General features: G+C 40.3%; 1 protein-coding gene across 1 annotated transcript in view; it reads left to right on the forward strand.

The window, feature by feature from the left end:
- Window positions 1–26,521, forward strand: part of ccdc66 (coiled-coil domain containing 66) — a 70,253-nt gene extending 43,732 nt beyond the window's left edge. The window contains exons 11-19 of the mRNA XM_072280413.1: window positions 2,643–2,727; window positions 3,067–3,228; window positions 4,410–4,554; window positions 4,674–4,799; window positions 5,504–6,024; window positions 16,727–16,782; window positions 21,660–21,910; window positions 22,589–22,716; window positions 25,413–26,521. Of these exons, the coding sequence (XP_072136514.1) occupies window positions 2,643–2,727; window positions 3,067–3,228; window positions 4,410–4,554; window positions 4,674–4,799; window positions 5,504–6,024; window positions 16,727–16,782; window positions 21,660–21,910; window positions 22,589–22,716; window positions 25,413–25,487 (1,549 nt within the window). The 3' untranslated portion in view covers window positions 25,488–26,521. The remainder of the gene's footprint in view (window positions 1–2,642; window positions 2,728–3,066; window positions 3,229–4,409; window positions 4,555–4,673; window positions 4,800–5,503; window positions 6,025–16,726; window positions 16,783–21,659; window positions 21,911–22,588; window positions 22,717–25,412) is intronic.
- Window positions 26,522–27,620: the final 1,099 nt, after the last annotated feature.

The raw sequence follows: 27,620 nt of genomic DNA on the forward strand, positions 1-27,620 counted from the left end.
CCGATTAATGCTGAAGTTTCTGCCTAATAGCATCATATTTCCCCCTACCCCGATTAAATGTTTTCCCAAATTGTCTGTTCCCACCCTTCTCCAGTACTATGGTAAAGGAGATAGAGTTGTGATCACTACCTCCAAAATGCCGTGCTACTATCCCTGATTAGCAATGCCATGCCCCACCTCCTTGCCTCCCTCCCTGTCCTTTTTGAAACATCTAAAGCCCAGCAAACTCAGCAGTCATACCTACCCCTGAGACATCCAAGTCTCTGAAATGGCCACAACATTATAGTTCCACCTATTTATCCATGCTGTAAGTTTATCTTCCTTGCATTAGAATAGACACATCTCAAACCACCTGGCTGACTGCATCTTTGTTCTGTCATCTGCTTATCCTTTCTCACAAGCTCCCTACAATCTTTATACTTTATTGTCCACAAACAATTGATACTAGAACATACAATCATCATAGCGATATTTGATTCTGCACTTCCCGCTCCCTGGATTACAAATCAATCGTAAATATTAAAAATTTAATTTATAAATCATAAATAGAAAAATAGAAAAACGGAAAGTAAGGTAGTGCAAAAAAAACAAGATGCAGGTCCGAATGTTTGGAGGGTACGGCCCAGATCCGGGTCAGGATCCATTCAGCAGTCTTATCACAGTTGGAAAGAAGCTGTTCCCAAATTTGGTTGTACGAGTCTTCAAGCTCCTGAGCCTTCTCCCAGAGAGAAGAGGGATGAAAATTGTGTTGGCTGGGTGGGTCGTGTCCTTGATTATCCTGGCAGCACTGCTTCGACAGCGTGCGGTGTAAAGTGAGTCCAAGGACGGAAGATTGGTTTGTGTGATGTGCTGTGCCATGTTCACGATCTTCTGCAGCTTCTTCCTGTCTTGGACAGCACAACTTCCATACCAGGTTGTGATGCACCCTAGAAGAATGCTTTCTACAGTGCATCTATAAAAATTAGTGAGGGTTTTAGGGGACAGGCCAAATTTCTTTAGTTTTCTCAGGAAGTAAAGGCGCTGGTGGTCCTTCTTGGCAGAAGACTCTGCTTGTTTGGACCAAGTCAGGTCATTTGTGATTTTGACCCTGAGGAACTTAAAGCTTTTGACCTGTTCCACTTGCACACCACCGATGTAAGTTGGGTCGTGCGGTCCGCTATTCCTTCTGAAGTCAACAACCAATTCCTTCATCTTGCTGACGTTGAGGGATAGGTTATTGTCTTCGCACCATGCCACCAGGTTCTTAATTTCCTCCCTGTACTCAAATTCATCATTACCCGAGATACGGCCTACAATTGTTGTGTCATCGGCAAACTTATATATTGAGTTCTATGGAAACTTGGCTACACAATCATGGGTGTACAGTGAGTACAGCAGGGGGCTGAGTACACAGCCTTGTGGGGCACCAGTGCTCAGAGTGACTGTAGAGGAGAGCTTGTCCCCTATTTTTACAGCCTGGGTCCGGTCTGTGAGGAAATTGAAGATCCAGCTGCAGATCTGAGTGCTAAGGCCCAGGTTCCGGAGCTTAATCTGTCTCTACTTGTGCGGCAACTGCCACATCCTCTGCCTCTTCACTTTGATTCCCAATCCCCTGCAAATCTAGTGTAACCCCTTCCCAAAAGCATTAGCAAACTCCCTCCCAGGATATTGGTTCCCTTCCAGTTCAGGTGCAACCCGTTCCACTTGTATAGGTCACCCCTTCCCCAGAAAAGATTCCAATGATCCAAGAACTTGAAACCCTGCTCCCTGCACTATCTCCTCAGCCACTCATTCCTCTGCAGTATTTTCCTGTTCTGACCTTCGCTAGCTCATTGCACCGGGAGTAACCTGGAGCCTTGGAGGTTCCGCTCTTCACCCTCCTTCCTAACTCCCTAATGTACTGCGTAGGACATGTACCAATATGTACCACAACCTCTGGCTGCTCACCTTCCCCTTCAAGAATGTTCTGCAACTGCTCAGAGACATCCTGGACCCAGGAGGCAACACACTACCCTGGCGTCTCTTTTGCTGCCACAGAATCTCCTGTCTGTCCCACTAACTATGACTATTGCCGCACCTGATGCCTCCCCCTACCTTTCTGAGGTTCAGAGCCAACCACAGTGCTGTTGGTCTGGCTGCTACTGTCTCTTGCTATTACAGTTTTTTTTTGGTAGTTTGGATATCATGCCAGCTGGTTATCAGTCCCGAATGATGCTTATATTACAGTAGAACTGATAATCTGGTGCCCTTGGGATTTTGGTTCCAGATAGATTTTTTAGACTATTGGATGTTGAGCCTATTAATACTTAAGCACTTTTAATTCATTTAATAGTATTACAAACTTCCCAACAAACCCAGTAAGTATAAAGGGAGGGTTGGGAACAAGACTATGATGAATTTAGAGTATGTGCTGGAAACACAGCCACAGTGAGTTTAAGGGAGCGTGGAAAACAAAACTGAACCATCAGGTTTTCCTTGCAGTAGGATAGTAGATTATGGAGTTGTACTATTTAATAAAGCTAGTCAATAATATGGTAAGTCACATGGTTAATTAATAATCAAATAATGCATTTTATTCAGTATAGAACTGTGTTACTTTTCACATCTTAAGATTATTGCTCTACAGAGAATATTACAAAGTGAGTATCGTTATTGCATTTCAGCTTTTTGCGAACCATGACTGCCTTGTTGGACCCAGCTGAGATTGAGGAAAGAGATATACGGCGAAAAAAACAACTAGAACATCAAGTAACCTTTTTGTTCTATAAACAATATTTATTTATCAATCAATCAATCAATCAGGATTAATACTGAAAAAATGTTCAGAACTATTGTTTATCAGCACATTTAATTTATATTGTCAAAATACTGAGTATAAATATTTCTATTTACTCTTGTGCAGTATTATATAAAGGAATAATATGCCATGGAATTGGACACTTAAGTAGTGAAATGTCTTCTGTGAACTGTTTCCTACAATTTTTAAAATGTATATTTATAGTGATATTAAGGGGAAACATTTTTGAGTGTTTGAATGACCGCGGTTGTTCACACAATAGCCGATGTTTCTTAAATTGTATACCCTAGAAAGCCATAGCCATTCAGGTGGAGGAGCGGCGTAGACAGAGACAACTAGAAGAGGATAACAAAAGAAAAGAAGAACAAGAAGAAGAACTTCGTCTGGCAAAGGAGAGAGAGAGGTTGAGACAACAATATGAAGAAGAAACTCGAACACAAAAGGAAAAAGAAGTAGGTATTTTCACCACATTATTAAATACTTCTGAGGTATTTGCATTTGGAAAATTATTTAATTGATTTCAGCTGGCCTGTATACATACAACCTTTTTAGTGTTCTGTAAATAAAATGATTGGTAATTGCCTCTAGTGATCATGGCTTTATATCATATCACGTGTTGTCTCATCACTTAATTTAGTGCTCTTACAGAATTTAAATATTGGCTTTGATGTCAGATGTCTTGTATTCTAACCCCATTTCATAACATGGGTATGTAATCTAAATGGAATATGTTCAGAGAGGGTGCTGTGCTGAATTTTGAATGAGTTGCAGAACTAAGGTTTATTTTGGGTTTTCTGTGTAAAGAAAGATCTAATTCTGTCAACATCTCTTGAGGCATATTGACAGATTGCATTAGTGAATTATTGGCTTAGGGTAATTTTTCATATCCAGGATGGCTGAAGTATTTTTCTAAAATAAAACAAAGATGACTGAACTTTAAAAACAATTCAACAATTGCGATGACCAACCACTTGATGCTTAAAACATGCATTTCACTCTGTCCTGAGCTTTTCCAGATTGGCACTGAAGAAAGAGTCTGAGGAGTTGACCTTTCAAAATACAATTAACCTAGGCACAAATGCATAAATGAAGATCAACAGTAGCCTTATTGTCTATGGTGCTCCTCGATTCTGTATTTGTGATGCATCATGGTTAAAATGTCAGTTCATGCATTCACATGGATGTATTGCTGGAGATTTTTTTCATATTATCAGCCATGCTTGAGTTCATATTTTCTATATCCAAGTCTAAGTCCTATCCATTGTTAATTTGATTGTAAAATTGATACCATTTGTAAATATATCAGCTTAGTGAAATTTTGCCCATTTTGCTTATTGAACACCTGGTTAATTATAAGTTTCTAATTAAAATGCAAATATTTCATAATTCATTATTTGCATTGTCTTTAAAATTGAAGAAATGGTAGAAATACTCAACAGGTTAGGCGATATTTTCAAAAAACAATTGTGTTAATATATCAAATTGATGGCCTTCCATTATTCTGCGACCCTTATCTACTGAAATTGGAATGCTTCCACTAATTTTAATTTCAGATTTTTGATATCTGTAGTACTTTGCTTTAGTTAATAGAAAAAATTATTATCTGATCTCTAAATTGCCTTTAATATTTTAGGAGCTTCACAACCTTAAAACCAATTTACTGTATGAAAGTGTGCAGAAGGCACAAGAAGAAGCAAAAAGGCAGAAACAGGAACAGCGCATTAAAGACTTAGTGCGCAAAGGACATGACATTTCAAATTTGCAGAAGAATGTGGAAGGCAAGTAGCTATTTGATTGATTGCAATTTATGGTGGCTCTGCTGTTACTAAAACTTATTAAATATTGCTTCCATTATTTCATTTTCCTTTTGGTTAACATTCTTATTTTTAATTGATAGGCACTGTATGTGATGTGAGCTCCTGTGCAGCACCTAGTAATCTTGTTTCTGAAGCTGCTAGTGTGGAACTGAGACAAACCTTGATAACTGAGGGGTCTTCTCGAAAGGACAGGGGAATCCAGACTGGTCAGTATTTTTGTTTAGCAAAAAACAAAGCAATAACATTGTTTACCTAATGTTTCTGAAATTTCTCTGTGAGAAATACCCAGAACATTTGATAGGTGCTTATTACATAAGTAGCAAAGTCATGGAGACTTACAGACAAACAGACCCTTCAGCCACACTAACACAAAAAACCACAAATTTCCACCTCTATAACAACCTCAAAATTGCCATTTATATACATAGCAAGTCACAGTGGATAATTGACCTGCAAATCTTCACACCATTAAGATAAGCGGGGGATACTGGAACCAACTGAGGATATCCATGCAATCAAAGGAAAAATGTGCAAACGGCTCTCAGGTAGCACCCAAGGTCAAGATGGAGCCCAGGTCTCTAGCTAACTACATTACTGTGCCAAAGCTTGTCCACATGCCAGACCAAAGAACAAGACTGTAAAAATGACTGTTTCTTGAGAATAACAGGTCACTTGATGCACCAAATTATTCATCCAGCACATCAGTTATTTAGGAAGTATATATTTCATTTCTTATATAAAAAGACTGGCCTAGTTAACTATTAAATTATAGTATTGATCATTCCTTCAGGTCAAAGCCTTTCCTAGCATCAATCATAATAATGTCCTTTGTACTATTTTTCACAGTATAATTTCATATATGTGTATAGGAAGTTCTGTTCAAATGCTAGCTAGAGAATTTGTTTTTCAGAGGCGCTTGAGTTGAGTGGAAAAGTTGAGTGTGATATACACAACATACGAATTGCAGACCAAGGTCAAGGAATCACAACGTCAGATGCAGCCACAGAACATAATGAATTCAACAAGAAGCACACCGGAAAGAAGTCAAAAACAATTGAAAAGATGACTGTAACTGGAAAAGAGAATTGTTTACATTCTGATTTATACAATCAGTCTCCAGGAACAAAGAAGGGAAAAAATGAAAAACGCCCAGAATGGAATACAAACAAAACAACTAAAAAGTATATCCCTGCTTCACAACGATACCCCAAAGGTTTGCAAGTGGAGAGGGAAGAGAAAAAAATGAAAAGGCAGATGGAGTTGCTGCAATTGTTGGAAAAGAATGCCCCTGATCAAAGACCTAAGAAAAAGCAGCCTTCAAAAGAGTTGCCAACAGAGCGACTACCTTCACCAGTGGTGCCAGCACTGCAAGCAAAAATTTCGCTATCTACCCGACCTGTAGAAAAGCAAGGACCATCTGTTTTGAGGAAGGTAATGAACTTGCCTTTTCAGCCTCTTTCCAATATATCCAAAGCAGAGATGGGAATGTGTTGGATATTTTGTTAATCCATTATGTGTAAGATTGAAATAATCTTTTTCTTTTAAAACAAAAACACCATGTTTGTGATTTGAAAGCCTTGTAATATTAAGCATGATCTTTATGCAACACGAAAATTATGAAATTATTGGCTGGATTACAGACTTGGGCAACAGAATTACTAGGTCTATGTAAGTAAGTAAGAAAGTTTCCAGTAAGTTTTTTTTTCTGTTAGTACATGGCTAGTGCACTCATAATAGATCTGGTGGTAGTGGTACATTCCTTGTTTGAGATGCAGCTGAATGACGTTCAGTTTATATGGGAAAATGAAGCGGTGATAGATAGGAGCTACGGTGAGGTAGTCATTCCTAAGTTGCAGGAGGCAGCTACCTTGGGTGACTGTCAGGAGAAGGAAAGGGAATAGGCAGCCAGTGCAGAGCACCCCTGTGGCCTTTCCCCTTAATAAGTATTATTTTGATACTGTTGGGAGAGGTGTGGGAATGACCTACCAAGTGAAGCCACAGTGACCGGGTCCCTGGCATTCAGTATGGCTTTGGGCCTTGGAAGGTGGGAGAAGAGGAGTGTAGTGCTGATACGGGATTCCATAATTAGAGGAGCAGAAAGCAGATTCTGTGTACGTGAAAGAGGTGTCTGGATGTATGTTGCCTGCCAGGTGCCAGGGTCAGGGATGCCTTGATTCAGGTCCATAGCATTCTAAAGGAGGAGGGTGAATAGCCAAACGTCGTGGTGCATATCGGTACCAATGACATAGGTAGGAAAAGGAAGGAGGTCCTGCAGAGAGAATATAGGGATTTAGGTAGAAAGCTGAAAAGCAGCACCTCCAGGATAGTAACCTCTGGATTCTTGCCTGGGTCTTGCGCCAGTGAGGGTGAGAATAGGATCATTTGGAAGATGAAAACCCAGGTGCAGGAGCCTGGGTTTCGGATTTCCAGATATTAGGCAGCACACATCAAAGTTGCTGGTGAACGCAGCAGGCCAAGCAGCATCTGTAGGAAGAGGTGCAGTCGACGTTTCAGGCCGAGACCCTTCGTCAGGACTAACTGAAGGAAGAGTGAGTAAGGGATTTGAAAGTTGGAGGGGGAGGGGGAGATCCAAAATGATAGGAGAAGACAGGAGGGGGAGGGATGGAACCAAGAGCTGGACAGGTGATAGGCAAAAGGGATATGAGAGGATCATGGGACAGGAGGTCCGGGAAGAAAGACGGGGGCGGGGGGGACCCACAGGATGGGCAAGAGGTATATTCAGAGGGACAGAGGGAGAAAAAGGAGAGTGAGAGAAAGAATGTGTGCATAAAAATGAGTAACAGATGGGATACGAGGGGGAGGTGGGGCCTAGCGAAAGTTAGAGAAGTCGATGTTCATGCCATCAGGTTGGAGGCTACCCAGACGGAATATAAGGTGTTGTTCCTCCAACCTGAGTGTGGCTTCATCTTTACAGTAGAGGAGGCTGTGGATGGACATGTCAGAATGGGAATCCCTTACTCACTCTTCCTTCAGTTAGTCCTGATGAAGGGTCTCGGCCTGAAACGTTGACTGCACCTCTTCCTACAGATGCTGCCTGGCCTGCTGCGTTCACCAGCAACTTTGATGTGTGTTGCTTGAATTTCCAGCATCTGCAGAATTCCTGTTGTTTCCAGATATTAGGATCTCTTTTGGGGAAGGTATGACCTGTGCAAAAAAGACTGGTTACACCAGAACCTGAGGGGGAGTAAACCTTGTGGGCAGATTTTCTAGAGCTGTTGAGGAGGGTTTGAACTCACTTGGCAGGGTGATAAGAACTGGAGTGATAGGGCTGAGAATGGGGCAGTTGATGTACAATTAGATGCAGTGTATAGTGAGGCTGTAAGAAAGGATAGGCAGATGATAGGGCAAAATTACAGTCAGTGGAATGAGTTAAAGTGTAACAGGGCCAAAATCTAAAAGGGTGATGAATGCAGGACTGAAGGTGTTATATTTGAATGCATACAGTATACAGAATAAAGTAGATGATCTTGTGACACAGTTAAAGATTAGCAGGAATGATGTTCTGGGCATCATCTCTGAGTTGTAGCTGACAGAAGATCATAGTTGGGAGCTTATCAAAGAATATACATACTGAAAGACAGGCTGGTAGGCAGAGGGGTTAGGGTGGCTCGATTGGTTAAGAGAAAATGAAACCAATTCCTTTTGGAAAAAGGTCACATAGGATTGGAAGATGTAAAGTCCTTGTGGATAGAGTTTTAAAAAAACTGCAAAGGTAAAAAGATCCAGATGGGAGTTATATACAAGCCTCCAAACAGTAGCCAGGATATAGACTGCAAATTACAATGGGAGATTGGGCAATGTTACAATAATAGTACAAAGGTGAGAAAATCTACAGACACTGGAAACTTCCAGTAAAAACCCCACACCTCACCATTCCCATTCCCATTTTCTCTCTCTCACCTCATCTCCTTACTTGCACATCAGCTCCCTCTGGTGCTCCTCCCTTTCCCATTCTTCTATGGTCTTCTACCCTCTCCTATCAGATCCCCCTTCTCTAGCCCTTTATCTCTTTCACCTATCAGTTTCCCAGCCCTTTACTTCACTCTTCCCCCATCTCCCAGTTTCACCTATCACCTACCACCTTGTACTTCATCCTCTCCTGCCCCCCCCCCCCCCCAGCAATATGTGTGTTGCAATATTACAATAGTTTTGGGGGATTTCAGTGTGCAGGTAGATTGGGAAAATACAGTTGGTGCTAGATCGCAAGAGAAGGAATTTGTAGAAAGTCTACGAGATGGCATTTTAGGGCAGCTTGCGGCTGAGCCCACTAGGGGAATGGCAATTCTGGATTGAGATTGGGTTTTATATAATGAGCCAGATTTGTTTAGGAAGCTTAAGAGACAATAATCATAATATAGAATTCATCATGCAGTTTAGGAAGGAGAAGATAAAATTGGTATTATAGTGGAGTAAAGGGAATTATAGAGTCACGTGAGAGGAGATGACCAAAATTGATTGGAAAGGGACATTAGCAGGGATGGCGGCAGAGCAGGAATGGCTGGAGTTTCTGGAAGCAATTCGGAAAGCACAGGATAAATAGATCCCAAAGAAATAATATTCTAAAGTCAGGATGACACAACTGCAGCTGCAGATACAGCTTATAATAGAGCAAAAACTAGTGGGAAGTTTGATGATTAGGAAGCTTTTTTTTAAAAAAACAAGGCAACTTAAAAAAAGTCATAAAGAAGAAAAAGATGGAATATCAAGGAAATCTAGCCAATAATATTAAAGAGAATACCAAAAGTTTCTTCAGATATATAAAGTGTAAAAGAGAGGTGAGAGTAGATATTGGACTCCTGTAGAGGTAGTAATGCGAAACAGGGAAATGGGGAATGAACTGAATAAGTATTTTACATTTGTCTTCACTGTGGAAGATACTACCAGTATGCTGGAAGTTAATTGGAAGGGGACACTAGCAGGGATGATGACAGAACAATAGCTGGTGTTTATGGTGGAAATTCAGAAGGCACAGGAAAGTTGCAGCCCAAAGATGAAGAAGTATGCTAAAGGGAGAATGAGGCAATGGTAGCTGACAAGGGAAGTCAAAGACAGCATGAAAGCAAAAGAGAGGGCATATAATCTAGCAAACTTTACTGGAAAGGTAGAGAATTAGGAAGCTTTTAAAAACCAACAGAAGGCAACTACAAAATCCATGAAGGGAGAAAAGATGAAATATGAAGATAAGCTAGCCAGTAATATAAAAGAGGATACAAAAGGTACTTGGGAAGCTGAAAAGCCTGAGGTAGATGAGTCACCTGGACTAGATGGACTGCACTCCAGGGTTCTGAAAGAGGTGGCTGAAGAGATTGTGAAGGCATTAGTAATGATCTTTCAAGAATCAATACTTTCTGTAATTAGATTAGATTATATTCAACTTTATTGTCATTGTGCTGAGTACAGGTACAAAGCCAATGAAATGCAATTAGCATCTGACCAGAAGTGCAAAAGTATAGTATTATTTACAAGATAACTGCGAATAAAAAGTGCTACAGCATACAAATATAAAAGTACTGAGACAGTCCAATATGGGTGCAATACTGCTTAGCGCCATGATGTGAGGTTCAGCAGAGTCACAGCTTCAGGGAAGAAGCTCTTCCTGAGCCTGCTGATGCGGGAGCGGAGGCTTCTGTAGCGCCTACCAGATGGGAGGAGAGTAAAAATTCCATGGTTAGGGTGAGATGCATCCTTGATAATGCTTTTCGCCCTGCCCAGGCAGCGTTTATGGTAGATGTTCTCAATGGTAGGCAATTGGGTGCCGATAATCCGCTGGGCAGTTTTCACCACCCGCTGGAGTGCTTTGCGGTCTGATACGGGACAATTGCCTTACCACACTGAGATGTAGTTGGTGATTATGCTCTCAATGGTACAGCGGTAAAAGTCTGTCAGTATCTTGAGACAGGTGAGCTTTCCTGATGCTCTGCAGGAAATAAAGGAACTGTTATGCCTTTTTGATAAGGACGGAGGAGTTCAGGGACCAGATGAGATCCTTGGAAATGTGGACACCAAGGAATTTGAAGCTTGATAAACACTCCACTACAGCTCCGTTGTTGTAGATGGGGACATGAGTGTGGCTCCTAGCATGCCTGAAATCCATAATAATCTCCTTGGTCTTCTGGGTGTTAAGGGCCAGGTTGTTATCGGCACACCACGCAGCCAGGTGCTGGACCTCATCCCTGTAGGCCGTCTTGTCATCCCTTCTGATCGGGCCAACCACCATGGTGTCGTCTGCGAACTTGATTATGGAGTTAGAACCATACAGGAACGCAGTCATAAGTGAAAAGGGAGTACAGAAGAGGGCTCAGCACACAGTCTTGAGGCACGCCGGTATTCAGGGTGAGAATGGAGGAGAAAAGGTTGTCTAACTTAACAGATTGGGGTCTGTTAGCCAGAAAGTCTAAGGTCCAATTGCAGAGGGATGAGCTGATACCAAGCTGGCGAGGTTTGGCGATCAGCTTGGAGGGGATCACAGTACTATGCCGAACTAAAGTCAATGAACAGCATTCTGACGTAAGAGTTGGGGCTGTCCAGATAGGTCAGGGCAGAATGAAGTGCCGTAGGGATGGCGTCCTCTGTAGACCAGTTGGTGCAATAGGCAAATTGATGGGGGTCCAGGGTAGTAGGCAGACAGGATTTCTGAATGGTTCCTGAGGACTAGAAAGTTGCAAATGTCACTTCACTCTTTAAGAAGGGAGAGGGGCAGAAGAAAGGAAATTATAACTCGGTTAGCCTGACTTCAGTGGCTGGAAAGATGTTGGAATCTATCATTAAGGATGAGGTTTCAGGGTACTTAAAGGCATATGATAGAATAGGCCAAGTCAAAATGGTTTTCTAAAGGGGAAATCTTGCCTGACAAATCTGCTGGAATTTTTTTTTTGAGGAAATGAAGGCAGGATAGATGAAGGAAAGTTAGTGGATGTTGTTTATTTGGATTTTCAGAAGTCCTTTGACAATGTGCCACACATGATGCTGTTTAACAAGATAAGAGCCCATGGTATTACAGGAAAGGTACTAGCATGGATAGAAGATGGGCTGTTTGGCAGGAAGCAGAGTGGGAATAAATGGGCCTTTTCTGGTTGGCTGCCAGTAACTATACAGTGGCATGCAGAAGTTTGGGCACCCCGGTTAAAATTTCTGTTACTGTGAATAGTTAAGTGAGTAGAAGATGAACTGATCTCCAAAAGTCATGAAGTTAAAGATGAAACATTCTTTTCAACATTTTAAGCAAGATTAGTGTATTATTTTTGTTCTGTACAATTTTAGAGTGAAAAAAAGGAAAAGAACACCATGCAAAAGTTTGGACACCCTAAGAGATTTGAGCTCTCAGATAACTTTTACCAAGGTCTCAGACCTTAATTAGTTTGTTAGGGCTAAGGCTTGTTCAGAGTCATTGTTAGGAAAGGCCAGGTGATGCAAATTTCAAAGGTTTATAAATACCCTGACTCCTCAAATCTTGTCCCAACAATCAGCAGCCATGAACTCCTCTAAGCAGCTGCCTAGCACTCTGAAAATTAAAATAAATGATGCCCACAAAGCAGGAGAAGGCTATAAGAAGATAACAAAGCGTTTTCCGTTTCCTCAGTTCGTAATGTAATTAAGAAACAGCAGTTAACAGGAACGGTGGAGGTCAAATTGAGGTCTGGAAGACCAAGAAAACTTCCCGAGAGAACTGCTCATAGGATTGCTAGAAAGACAAATCAAAACCCCCGTTTGACTGCAAAAGACCCTCAGGAAGATTTAGCAGACTCTGGAGTGGTGGTGCACTGTTCTACTGTGCAGCGACATCTGCTCAAATATGACCTTCATGGAAGAGTCATCAGAAGAAAACCTTTCCTGTGTCCTCACCACAAAATTCAGTGTCAGAAGTTTGCAAAGGAACATCTAAACAAGCCTGATGCATTTTGAAAACAAGTCCTGTGGACTGATGAAGTTAAAATAGAACCCTTCGGCCGCAATGATCAAATGTATGTTTGGAGAAAAAAGGGTGCAGAATTTCATGAAAAGAACACCTCTCCAACTGTTAAGCATGGGGGTAGATCAATCATGCTTTGGGCTTGTGTTGCAGCCAGTGACACAGGGAACATTTCACTGGTAGAGGGAAGAATGAATTCAATTAAATACCAGCAAATTCTGGAAGCAAACATCACACCGTCTGTAAAAAAAAAAAAAAAAAAAAAAGCTGAAGATGAAAAGAGGATGGCTTCTACAACAGGATAATGATCCTAAACACACCCCAAAATCCACAATGGACTACCTCAAGAGGCGCAAGTTTGAAGGTTTTGCCATGGCCCTCACAGTCCCCTGACCTAAACATCGAAAATCTGTGGATAGACCTCAAAAGAGCAGTGCATGCAAGATGGCCCAAGAATCTCACAGAACTAGTAGCCTTTTGCAAGGAAGAATGGGCGAAAATCCCCCAAACAAGAACTGAAAGATTCTTAGCTGGCTACAGAAAGCATTTACAAGCTGTTATACTTGCCAAAGGGCTGTTACTAAGTACTGGCCATGCAGGGTGCCCAAACTTTTGCTTCGGGCCCTTTTTTGTTATTTTGAAACTGTAAAAGATGGAAATAAAAAAGTAATCTTAAAATATTAAAGAAATGTGTCATCTTTAACTTGATGCCTTTTGGAAATCAGGTCGTCTTTTACTCGCTCAGCTATTCACAGTAACAGAAGTTTTGACCAGGGGTGACCAAACTTTTGCATGCCACTGGTGTTAGTATTGGGATTGCTTCTTTTCATGTTGTATGTCAGTAATTTGGATGAAGGAATTGATGGCTTTATGGTCAAATTTGCAGACAATATTAAGATAGATGAAGGGGCAGATAATGTTGAGGAAGCAGGGTGTCTGCAGAAGGACTTGGACAGATTGGAGGAATAGGGAAACAAGTAGCAGATGGAAAATAATGTAGAAAAGTGTATGGTCTTGCACTTTGCCAGAAGGAATAAAGGTGTAGACTATTTTCTAAATGGGGAGAAAATTCAAAGATAAGAGGTGCAGTGGGACTTTGGAATCCTTGTGCAAGATTCTCTAAAGGTTAACTTGTAGACTGAGTCAGTGGTAAGGAAGGCAAATTCATTGTCAGCAACCATTTCAAGAGGACTAGTATACCAGAGCAAGGATGTAATATTGAGGCTGTATAATGCATTGCTCAGACTGTTCTTAGAATATTGTGAGCAGTTTTGGGCACCTTACCTAAGAAAAGAAGTATTAACATCGGGGAAAGTCCTGAGGAGGGTCATGAGAATGATCCCAGGAATGAAAGGGTTAACATAAGAGGAGCATTTGATAACTCTGACTGGAATTTAGATGAATGAGGGGTGGATATCATTGAAACTTATCAAATATTCAAAGTTCTGGATGTGGAGAGGATGTTTCCTATAGTGGGAGAGTCTATGCACAGCCTCACAATAAGGAGATGTCCATTTAGAAAAGAGATGAGAAAAATTTTCTTTAGCCAGGGGGTGATGAATGCCACAGATGGCTGTGCAGACCACGTCATTGGATTTTTTTTAAGCAGGAAGTTGATAGGTTTTTGATTAATCAGGGAGTCAAAGGTTATGGGGAGAAGGCAGGAGAATGGGGTTTTTAGGAATAATAAATCAGCCATGATGGAATGGCGGACAAGACACCATGCATTGAATAACTTACTTCTGCTCTTATGTCTTGTGATCTTATGAATCCCTAACTTTGTATGTGAAATCCAGTCCATCTTGGGGTGTTTTTCAGGAAGGTGCTAGGAGCATCACTGTCACCAAGCTTAAGGTTTTTATGAAGCGGGTAGGAGCAGGGGAAATTAGACATGTCACCTCTGATTTCTTCAATTGACATGATTAGCTTTACTCATTGTCTCAGCTCATAAATAAGAATTCCCTTTTTGGTAATGTAATCAATACAGGTGAGACTTCTTTCTTTATCCCCGTTCCCTGGCTAATCAGAGAAGGGAATAAACTTGACTGAAGCCAGTGTATTTTGGATAATTTAGAAAAAAATTACTTTCTCCAATTGCGTTAGTCAGTTTCATAAACTTTGTATAGAATTTTTTATTGCGACTGTGGGTTACTAAGTTTTAGTTTCCACTGAGCATGTTGACTGAATTGAAATAGAATTATAATTATTCATTGCACTTTGGCTTTTGGCAAACAAATAACTTCTCTGCAAGCTTTTTCATGAAAACAAAGTTTTGCTTAAAATTTCTTAGCAGCGTTATCTTTCCCAAAACACAAGATTGTCAGCTTATTTATAGAAATGTCAAAAAGGTTCTGCTTCTAAAGATTGGTCCACCCTGATTAAATTTGACAGCAAATGCTAAAGTCCAGATTTTTCTATCGAATCAAAATAACATTCTTTCTTAAGGAGTCATAAGGGTGTCAGTAGTACAGCAGCTAATGAATTGAAAACTATTGAAAGGTATGATACCTGCCTCTGTTGACAGCACTAATGCTGTAGTGAATTGTTCAGTGACATTGAATTGAAATGTATATTTTTTAGATCATTAAGACATGGTACAAAGCATCAAATTTAACTGTAGATAAAATCCCTGCAAAATGTATCACATAATTTCTACCATCCCCCAACCACACCAATGAAAAGCACATGCTATGGGTAAGTTAGCCAGTTTCTTTCTGTTCCCAGCTAGCAATCTTGCAGTTCTGCCCCATTCATTAGCGCAAGAAGTATGGATTGCAACTGCTCCACCTATCCTGCAAACATAGTCAATACATTATTCTTCCAGCCACTTGGTGGTTTCTTCCCCTTTCCCTTGACTGTATCTCTCTTAATAGCCTAATCCTACTTCATTTTAGCCCCTCCCTCAATACTGACTGCTACCCCTAGACTGACTGCTGAATTTCCTATTTCAATTCTGCAGTGAGTTTTGTCATGAATTGCTTCATTCCCAACCCTCATCTATCATGGATTTTTGCAGACTTATTACTTCAGCTCACTTCCCGTCATGGTTTTCGTTTAACTCTATTTGCATTGTACCCTACTGTTCTGCTTTCCATTCTCCCATATTTTTGTTATCCCTAAACTCCTGTGTTCCTGTGGTAACTTAAATCAGCAAATTTGCAGGTGACAGCAAAACTGGGGCTGTAGTGGACAGCAAGGAGAGCTATCAAAGCTTGCAGTGTGATCTGGGCCAGGTGGAAAATTGGGCTGAAGATGGCAAATGGAATTTAATGCAGAGCAGTGTACGGTGTTGCACTTTGGCAGGTCAAACCAGGGTAGGACTTACACAGTAAATAGTCGGTTACTGAGGTGTACAACAGAACAAAGGGATGTGGGAATATGGATCCATATTTCCCTCGAAAGTAATGTCGAAGGTAGATAGGATTGTAAAGAAAGCTTTTGGCTCATTGCCTTAATAAATCAGAGCATTGTGTACATGAGTTGGGATGTTGTGTTGAAGTTGTATAAGACGTTGAGGCCTAATCCGGAGTATTGTGTGTACATATGGTCACCTAACTACAGGAAAGATGTCAATAAGATTAAAAGAGTGGAGAGAAAACTTGCAAGGATATTTCCAGGACTTAGGACCTGCACTGTGGAAGATCATAGATTCATGACTCACTTGGTCTTCTGGGGTACACAATAATTTATTAAAAATGCAAAAAGGCCAGATTTAATAAATTCTAAAGCTGATTTAATTTTGCATTAATCCTGCATTATTTTCATCTGGTGACAATTGATTGAATCAATAATCCTAAACTGAAAGGTTCCATATCGAGAACTGGTACATTATTCAGCTGCTAATAAAACTTGTTTCTAAACTAATGGACACAAAAAAAAAAACCTCTCTACTATATGGAAATCTGAAATAAAAACAAAGTACTAATAGGACATCTGTTCCTCCTTCCACAGATGCTACTCCCTGACCCACTGAATATTTAAAGCATTTTCTGTTTTTATTTCATTATTTTAAGCTAGTTCTATTTAAACTTTCATCTGTAAACTTGCAATTGTATTAAATGTTCTTCTCTACATTTTAATAGTTCATAAAAGTTTTTCCAATATATTTACTAAATATGAAAATCTATGCACTATTATTCATCTGTTTGCATCTTTATAAATTAAGGAATTGCTTAACTAATTTGGCAATAACTCTGTTTACAGGAAGAACCTATCAAAAGGAGCAACTCCAATAACAAACTAACTGACAAAGCTTACAGGTAGGTTATGCAATTTTAGGTTAGAGGACAATGTCTTGTAAGAAGGAAAAACAACTAGTGCAACTATGTTAATACACTTCATTCAGCTTGCTTGGGGCTTTCATGCCAGACTGGGAGATGGTCATAAGATATTACAGTAGAAAAACAGTCCCTTCAGCCCATCTAGTCCATGCTGGACTATTAATCTGCCTAGTCCCTTCGATCTTCCCTCAGTACTCTTCCCATCCAAGTACATCCTCAAATTTCTCTTAATATTGAAATCGAATATGCATCCACCACTTCTACTGGCAGCTCATTCCACACTTTCACCACCCTCTGAGTGAAAAGTTCCCTCAAATAGTCCTGTTAAAAGATTCACCTTTCACCCTTAACCCATAATTTCTAGTTCAAGTCTCACCCAAGCTCAGTGGAGAAAGCCTTCCAGTATTTACTCTATCTATACCCTCATGATTTTGTGAACTTCCATCAAAACTCCCCTCTTTCTTCTACGTTCTTGGGAATGGCCTTACATCTTCAACCTTCCCTCATGACTCAAGTCCCAGCAATATCCTTGTAATTTTCTCTGCATCTTTCAATCTTATTGACATCTTTCCTGTAGTTCAGCAGACAAAACTGCACTCAATACTCCAGATTAAGCTTCACCAGCATCTTTTTCATGTTCAACATAACATCCCAACTCCTATACTCAGTACTTGGATTTATGAAGGCCTATGTGCCAAAAGCTTTCTTTATGACTCTTTCTAACTGTGAAGGTGCTTTGAAGGAATTATAGATCTGTATTCCCTGGTCCCTTTGTTCTGCTGCACAGCTTAGTGCCATACCATTCACTCTAAGTCCTACCCTGGTTTGCCCTGTCAAAGAGCCACACCTCACACTTGGCTGCATTAAATTCCTGCTGCAGACTTTGATAGTTTTCCTTGCTGTCCACCACACACCCAATCTTGGTGTCCTCCGTAAATTTGCTGATCCAGTTTATCACATTATCATCCAGACCTTTAACATAGATGACAAGCAACAGTGGACTTGGCACTGATCTCTGTGGCATTACACTGGTCACAGACCTCCGGTCAGAGAGACAACCATCTACTACCACTCTCTGACTTCACCCTTGAAGCCAGTGTCTAACCTTGAATGCCAGGTGACTGAACCTTCTTGACCAACCTCCCACGTGGGACCTTGTTAAAGGCTTTGCAAAAGTCCAACATCCACTGTCATGCTGTCAGCAACTTTCCTGGTAACTTCCATGAAAAACACTATAAGATTGGCTATACATGATCGACCATGCATAAAGCCATAGTACCTATCCCTAATCAGTCACTGTCTCTCTAAATACTTGTATATCCGGTCCCTTAGAATACTTTCCAATAACTTGCCCACTGCTAATATTAGACATTGTGGCCTATAATTTCCTGGCTTATTCTTAGAGCCTTCCTTAAACAATGGAACAACATTAGCTGTCCTCCAATCCTCTGCTGCCTTACCCATGGTTAAATACATTTTAAATATCAACTGGCTAGGGCCCATGCAATTTCTGCACATGCTGCCCACAGGGTCCAAGTCAAGCCCTGAGGATTTATCCACCTTAATTTGCCTCAAGACAGCAAACACCTCTGTAAGCTATTTACGGTCCATGTCTTCACCCCTGCTTCGCCTTTCTTGTACATCTCCTGAGTAAATATAGATACAAAAATTTCATTTAAAATCTTCCCCATCTCTTATAGCTCCATGCATAGATGACCACTGTGATCTTCCAGAGGACTACTTGTGACCCTTGCTGCCTTTTTGCTCTTAATATATTTGTAGAAGCCCCTGGGATTATCTTTTGCCTTGTCTGCTGGAGCAATCTCATGCCTTCTTTTAGCCTTCCTGAATACCTTCTCAAGTGTTTTCTTGCATTTCTTATACTCCTCAAGTACCTCATTGGCATCTTCCTGCCTATACCTGCATTGCACTTCCTCCTTTTTCTCATCAGAATTTCAATAATTCAAGAAAAACAAGGGTCCCATACATTCCTTTTTATTCTGACAGGAACACACAAAACCATGTACTCTCAAAATTGCACTTTTGAAGGCCTCCTACTTACCAAGTACACCTTTGCCAGAAAACAACCAGCCCATTCTACACCTGCCATATCCTCTCTGATATCATCAAAATTGGATTTCTCCAATTTAGAATCTCAACTCAAGAACCAGAGTTATCCTTCTCCATAATTATTTTGATACTAATTGTATTATGATCACTAGATGCAAAGCATTCCCCAACACAAACTTCTGTTATCAGCCCTGTCTCATTCCCTGACAGCAGATCAAGGATTGCATACTTTCTTGTTGGAACTTCTACGTACTGATTAAGGAAACTTTCCTGAGCACACTTGATGAAATCTATCCCATCTAGTCCTTTTACAGTATGGGAGTCCCAGTCAATATCTGGAAAGTTAAAATCATCTACTATCACAACACTCTGCAATCTCTCTGTGAATTTGCTGCTCTAAATTGTGAGGACTGTTGGGTGGTCTATAATGTAATCCCATTAATGTGGTCATACCTTTCTTATTCTTCAGCTCTACCCATAAAACCTCACTAGACGAGCACAGAATAGTGCTCAGGTTATTCTGTCTGAGCACCACCGTGACATTTTCGGTGACTAATAATACCACCTCTTCCCTGTTAATCTCTCCAGCTCTCTCACGTTTATAACAATGGAAACCTGGAACATTGAGCTGCCTTTCCTGCCCCTCTTGCAACCAGGTCTTACAAATGGCTACAATGTCATAATTCCACGTGCCCTACAATGCTCTTCGCACTGAAATATACACAACTCAGAACATTAGTCCCACCATGCTCAATCTTTAGATTCGTTACTTTGTGTGTAGGCTTAACATCTACTTTAAAATTTGCCCCCCCCCCCCGCCCCCGGTGTAGCACCAGCAAATCTTCCCACAAGGCCATTAGTCTCCCCGCAGTGCAGGTGTAAACTGACCCTTCTGTACAGATCCCACCTCCCTGGACGTCCAATTACCCTAAAATCTGAAGCCCTTCCTCCTGCACCATCTCCTTAGCCACAGGTTAAATTGTCTGATCTTCCTATTTCTGGCCTCAGTAGCACGTGGCACGGCTAGCAATCCTGAGGTCATAACCCTGGAGTGTTCCTGAACTCACTTTGCAGGACTTTGTTGCCCTTCTTACCCATGTCATTAGTGTTGACTGGACCACACCTCTAGCTGTTCATCCTCCCCCTTTCCCCCTTTCCCCCTTAAGAATGCTGTGATTCGATCCCTATCCCTGACCCTGACCCTGGCACCTGGGAGGCAACATCCAGGAATCTTGTTCTTGTCCAGAAACGCTCCTTCCTGTTTCCTTAACTAGTGAATCCCTTATCAATACAGCTCGCCTCTTCCCTGCACCACAGAGCCAGACTCAGTGCCAGAGACCTGACACCGTGAGTTTCCTCTGCTAGCTCACTTCCCCTCTTCCCCCCCCCCCACCCACAGTATTCAAAGTGGTATACGTACTTTTAAGGGGAACAGCCACAGGGTTACTCTGCAGTGGCTGTCTATTCCCTTTCCCCTCCTGGCGGTCACCCAGTTACGTGTGTCCTGCATCTTAGGTGTAACTACCTCCCTATATCGCCCGTCAATCAACCCCCAGCCTCCATAATGATCCGGAGTTCATCCAGTTGCAGCTCCAATTCCTTAACACTATCTGAAAAAAGCTGCAGCTGGATGCACTTCTTGCAGATGCAGTAATCAGGGACACTGGATGTCTCCCTACTTTCCCCTCATTCCACAAGAGGAGCATTCCACTATCCTGCTTGTTACTCCCACTGCTCTAACTACAATAAGAAAGAAAAAAAAAATTAAACAAAAAAATCTAGCTACAGCCTTCACCTCTCCTTGCAGAAGCCTCAATGAGCCATAGCCTGAACTCGTCACTCTAACACTGGCCCACTCAAACAATGGCCGCTCCACTTAAACCTAACTTCTTTTTATTGGCCTTTGCCAAGAGCCTAATTTTGCACAATCCAACATCTCCAAGGTAACTGCAGTACACAGAATGTCCCAACTACCCCCACTTGCTCCGTTTGCAAACTCTCCCCCACTATGCAATCAAACATCCAAATAATAATCCAACCCTTCCTTAATTCAGTTCTTTAGTAGTGTATTTCTAGTGTACTCAGCAAGTTTCTAAGGAGCACAGGAAACAACCAGATGAGTTTATAGAGAGAGGAAGAACCAGAAACCTGATGTGTCATGTGAGTGCAGATGAGCCAGCTGCCAAACCATTGGGATTTCTGAACATTCAGGCAGTAGGTTATTGGGTTTTTTTCTGGATACATTCAATCAGTCAGATAGCATAAGTGCAGAGAGGGACAGAATTCTGAAATTCATTGGAGGAGGTGGGGACATTGTCATATTTGCTTTCCTTCATCCTGTAGACTTCTACAAAGCATCAAGTTAAAATCTGTAAATTGACTCCCATTCTTGAGTGATTGTCATAACTGAGTCTGACCTGCAATTGTAACAAAAAGATATACCATCTCTTAAATAGCACGCGAATTTCATTATGATATGGAAGATATTCATGCAGGAACTAAAGTTTGCAATGCTGGGCTAACAGTAATAGCTGTTGACGTCTCGACCTGAAACATCAACTGTTCACTCTTTTCCGGAGATGCTGCTTGGGCTGCTGAGTTTCTCCAGCATTTTGTATGTGTTGCTTAGATTTCCAGCATCTGCAGATTTTCCTTTGTTAGTAATAGCTATCTTGTTCATAGATTAAGATGTGGTTTAAATGCAACATTAAGTGAATTATTATTTTATAGAATGAAAGTTACTAAAATAAATGGCAATTAGAAATATGAATTTTTCTTCTATGCAGTTGTGGATCTCCACCAGTTCCTGCACTAAGGAACAAACAATTGCAACTGGAGCGGGACCTACTGGCAGTTCAAAATGTTAATCCAAATGAATGGTGCCAATGGGCTCCACTTGGTAATGAATCAGAACATGATGGACCACCATCATTCAACTTTGTTCCTTATGTGCGCTCAGATGAAGTGTATCATTTGGATCCTGATGCTCCAATGTCAAGGCCTTCAACAGATGACCCACAGTACAGGCGTTGCGGTGGTATTTATGCAGCTTTTAATTATAAGCTAGTTTTTCAAAAAATAATAAACATATTATGCTCTGGTAGTCAATTTAGTAGATATAGTTGCTCAGGAAATGAGCTTCCATTTCCTCATTTGCTTTGTGGAGTTACTGGCAGGAAATTGGAGTTGAGTCTCCTATGCTATTCATTAAGTATCAGAATTGATTGCCCTTTTCCTTTTCTTCATTGTATCCTTGTGTGATTCAACCTGCTGCAGTTTCAAGGGCCTATTGTGTTATTGACAAGAACTTTGTATAGTGTGGAACAATTGTATAGTTCAGCACCAACTTGTAATTTCCTCAATGTGAATTTTGTCGATTACATAAACCACATGTGTAAGAAATTTTCTTTTTCATGAAACTGAATATTGGAATTACTATAGGTATCAAAGTCCATTGAGAGTAATAATAAATAAGAATTTCTACCTTGAGGTGCATGATTTTGTAGTAAGATCCAACTACATTATTAATGTGAGAGATGTTGATCTTAAATTTGAAAAGGAGAGAACACTGGTCATTGATTACTTGTACTACAAGTACCGTCTACTGGCAGTACTTATGGAATGCTTTGAGTACAAACAACCAAAGCCAATTTCTCCCAAGGTCCAGTTTTGATTAACTATATCAAATTTTCCTTTCCCATTCTATTCTTTTCAGTTACGGATCATTTGCAGCATCAAAGCTGTAGTTTTGACAATCCTAGAGATCCTCTTCTCAACCCTGATCTGCTGAGAAACCGGGAACGGCAGCAAGCTATTCTCAAAGGCCTTTCCGAACTTCGTCAAGTAAGACTATTCCCAAGTGTCAATATTTTCCCCCAGTGTCTCATTAAGAAATCATAACCTCTGATTCACTTATTTCAAGAGCTTAGTTCCGCACAACACCTTTCATCCGTCTTGCTCAGACTGTTGCTAATGCATTAATTGTTATTGTCTAGTCGTGATATTCAACTTCTGTATTTGTCAGAAATATATCTGCTGCTTCCTCCTCTCCCATGGTCCACCCCTTCATCATTTCTACAGGCCTGTTTCTTCTATATGCTCTAACTATCTACACCAGGAATCTGGTCCAAGGGACGGGTCCAAGACTTGTCATGTGCACTCTCAAACTCTGCTGGCTATAAGCAAGTGAGGGAACTCAGTAAAATTTAGCCATTAAAAGCAAAAGTTTTAAAAAATGTTTTTTTTTCTTCTCATATTGTACCTGATCTTTCTTTTGGTTCATGATGCTATTAATTGACTAGGAAACAATTTATGTAATGTAATAAGTACCACCATGTCAAACAGTAAATATGAAATATAGCATTTTAAAATGCGACACGTATTTATTTTGACTATATAAATAGGTCAAGGTGGACAACAATCTTGATCAAAATGTGACGAGTTAGAGGACAGTACATTAATAGTTTTGGTAGAATTTAAACTATTAATATAATACAAATTGGAGCAAAATAGTCTGAAGTTTTACATGATATTTAATCTTTATAACATAAGACTAGAGTAAGATTAGAATTAGGCCACTCGGCCCATCGAGTCTGTTCAGCCATTCCTTCTTGGTTAATTTATTATCCCTCTCAACCCCTTTCTCCTGCTTTATCTCCTTAACCTTTGATACCCTGATTAACCAAGAACATCTCAACCACTGCTTTAAATATACTCAATGACTTGGTCTTCAAAGCCATTCGTAGCAATGAATTCCAAAAATTCACCACCCTCTGGCTAAAGAAGTTCCTTCTAATCAGTTCTAAATGGATTCCCTTTAATTCTAAGGCTGTACCCTCTGGTCCTAAACTCACCCACCATAGGAAATAGTCCAAGCTTGAAAAAGTATGTGAACTCTTGTATTTAGTAATTGGTAGAACCTCCTTTAGCAGCAATAACCTCCACCAAACATTTTCTGCAGCTGCTGATCAGACTTGCAGAACAGTGTGGAGGAGTTTTAGATCATTTCTCCATACAAAACTGTTTCAGTTCATCAATATTTCTGGGATAGCTTGCATGAACAGCTCTTTCAGGTCATGCCACAGCATCTCAATTGGGTTAAGGTCTGGACTTTGACTTAGCCATTCCAAAGCAGAGATTTTCTTCTTTTTAAACCATTCTGTTGTTGCTTTGCTCTTGTGTTTCGGATCATTATCTTGTTGCATCATCCAACTTTTTTTAAACTTCAGGGACGCTACCCTGACATTCTCCTGTAAAATGGCTTCATACAATTTTGAATTCATTGTTCCCTCAACAATTGCAAGCTGTCCAGGTGCTAAGGCAGTAGAGCAGCCCCAAACCATGATGTTCCTTCCACTTGGGATGAGGTTTTGGTGTTGGTGTGCAGTGCCCTTTTTCCTCCAAATATAATGATGTGCATTTCTGCCAAAAAGCTCAGCTTCTGTTGCATCTGTCCTTAGAACATTGTCCCAGAAGCACTGAGAAACATCCAGGTGGTCTTTTGCAAACTTGAGATGTGCAGCAATTTTTTTGGAGAGCAGTGGTTTCCTCCATGGTGTCCTTCCATAAAACACTTTTTCTTACAGTGGACCCATGAACAGAGACTTTAGCAAGTTCTAGGGATTTCTGCAGGTCTTCTATTACCCTTGGGTTCTTTTTCACCTCCTTCAGTGTTCCATGTTGTGCTCTTGGTGTGATCTTTGCAGGACATCCACTCTTAGGGAGAGTAGCAACAGTACTGGATTTCCTCCATTTGTAGACAATTTCTCTTACTGTGGACTGATGAGTACTCAGGTCTTTAGAAATGATTTTGTAGCCTTTTCCAGCTTGACACATCTCTACAATTCTTCCTCTAAGGTCTTCTGAAAGTTGTTTTGATCGCAGCATGGTGCACATAAACTGCTTTTTCTTGAGAAGAGCAGGCTCTGTCAACGACCTGACTTTGTGTGTCTTTTTTTTACAGGGCAGGGCACCTCTACTTCCCACACCTCCAATCTCATTTCATTGATTGGAAAACCAGACTCCAAATAGCTTTGGTAGAATGCATTACCCCAGAGGTTCACATACTTTTTTTGAAGCTATTATGATTGTTTAAATGGTGAAGAAGTCCAATTGTTTGTGTGTTAATAGTTTAGGCTGATAGTGTTTGTCTATTATTATGACTGAAATGAAGATCTGACCACATTTTATGAGTAATTAATGCAGAAAACCAGGTCATTGCAAAGGGTTCACAAACTTTTTCATGCAACTATTTCTACCTTCAGACATTTCAACTTCCCAAGTACTTTCTCCTTAGTAATAGAAACTACACTCATTTCAGCCCCCATTGCTCTCAAATTTCTAGTATGCTAGTAGTGCTTTCCAAGGTGAAGACTGGATCAAAATACTTAAGTTCATCCGCCATCTTTTGTACTTCACCTTAACACTAATATTGTTCTATGGTTTTGATTAAAAACAAGCAATTCACTGAAGTATCTGTACTTCAAATATTAATAGACCAACACCTACAACTCTTAAGTGTTTTTTTTTCTCACTTCTAGGGTCTAATGCAGAAACAAAGAGAGTTGGAAACAGCCAGTCCTATGCATCAAGAGGAGCAATCTTCAAGATCTTGACAGCATTTATGATCAGTTGGAAAGTCTGCACTATCATACCCTCCTAACTAGCACCCACCCTCCACTTGCCAGGCTGCTAAATTATATACTAAAACAAAATTGTACTGATGGATAAAATTGTCAAAGGATTTTGATATAGCACTAGGAACTTATAGACTGCTTTTTTTTTATCTACAAGCTCTCAATTTCAGACAATAAATCAAATCTCCCATTGATGTATGGGATGGTACTTGAGAACTGTCAGGATGGGTAGGTTCTGTTAATTCAATCTCCAAGAGCTTCCCAAAGCATCCTTGAGCATTTCACAAAATTCTTCATGTACAATTTTTTCTTACAGGAATGGTGTTCATTGTTGGAATGTTGTAGGATGAACAAAGATTTAAGCAGCTTCATAGTGATTTTTATTTTTTGTTCCTGGAATTGTTTGATATTTTGGGAAAATTAACAACTTAAAAGATTTCTGCTTATGCCTGCCCAAATGAATAACAATTAGTGAAAGGAACTGAAGTTTCAAATAATTTGTTCTTAATATTCAGGGACTGCTGGCAAGGCTAGCCAAATCTGACAAATAAGCATACCAATATTGGGTTATGATCTTGAACTGCTGCACTGTTTTTAGTATATCGACAATTGTTAGAGTGCTCCTACTATTTTACCGAAGCTGGGATTCGATGTGTGGAAGTATATTTGCAGGGAATTTTTAAATTTCAAATCAACTGTATGGTAATTGTGTCCATTTGTGGTAGAATGTCTGTTTCTGAAGTTTACAGCAATGATTGTGTTAATTAGTGGATTTGAAATGAGGAAAAGTTTACATTTTGAAGGCTTATACTCAAGGTTTAGGTTAAGTTAGCCTATAATACTCTTGTACAATTTTCCCCTTCAAACACAAATTGAGACTGACTTGTTTCAAACTATCTGGAGTTTTTTCTAGTTGTTGCCAATTTGTTTTTATAGTTTTATTTAAATAAAACTTCAATTGTGTAATTATTATACTATTTATGTGAAAGTATTGTTTTTAACTCTTCAAATAAAGTGCTATTGATTATTTAAAAACACCCAGGTATTACAGCTGAAATTCTAGGTTCATTTCATCTTTATCTGCCACTTTCTCTCCTTTATTGAACTTTTCCTGCCTCTATCACTAGTAGGCAATCTCAGTAAGGTATCTTACTACTCTAAGTACTGTACTTTGAAACATTTAGCGAAATAGCAAAGGAAAAGTAATATACTCTGGAGAATGCAAGGTCCATGGTTGCTTCTAAATTTTAACGGCCCAATGTGCTGGTAGCCACATTACACACTACCCAGACTTGGGCATCCTTTCATAGATCAAACTCAGAATTTACCAAAAGTCACTGGAATTTTAGCCACACTGCCAGAATCCTAAACAAACAAAATCCTCCTCTAGCTGGTGTCAGACCCAAAAGTGGAACAGTTCTTCTGAAAAGCAGTGCTAGCATTTGTACCAGAGTGAGCATGGTAAAAACAGAGAATCGCCATTGTCTGTTTAGGGGCCTTACTGGCTGAGTTTATTGAGACAGGGAAAAGAGGAGGAATTATGTACCTCTGCCTGGCTGAGTATAGACTACTCACCATCTTAGCAAGCTCCCTACAGTCCTTCATGGGTGCATTAGTGAGGGCTATACAAACTTGATCAGGTATTGCACGAAGAGTCTTTAAAATTAAGACAAGGATGATTTCCCAGGAGAGACAGCATGTGGTCCATTAGCACTGACAGCTTAACATCGCTGAGGCTGTACAAGGAGAGCAACTGTTTGGTGCACACAGACTCCGTTTGTGAACTTAAATTGGCCAGACCAATAACCACACAATAAACAATTTATCACTTTATAGTAGCTTCAGTTTATTTCTTCAAACTTACGCATTACAATTTATAGAACTAGCACTTAGTTCAATTCTTGCGACTCCATACAGCAGGATGTGCATGACAGATAAGCAGAACTCATCCCACAAAACATAACATTCTCAGGAACATCTGCAAGGTCGTTAGTCTGAAATCAGTCTCAGGCAGATTACTCAGAGCAGAACACCTTAGGCCAAAGGTCTGTAAAGGGTAAATTTTCAATAATTGGTATTTATGAAGTTCAGGTGGAGGTTCAAGTAGGCACA

This window comes from Mobula birostris, chromosome 16, assembly GCF_030028105.1.
Source record: "Mobula birostris isolate sMobBir1 chromosome 16, sMobBir1.hap1, whole genome shotgun sequence".
Lineage (NCBI taxonomy): Eukaryota > Metazoa > Chordata > Chondrichthyes > Myliobatiformes > Myliobatidae > Mobula > Mobula birostris.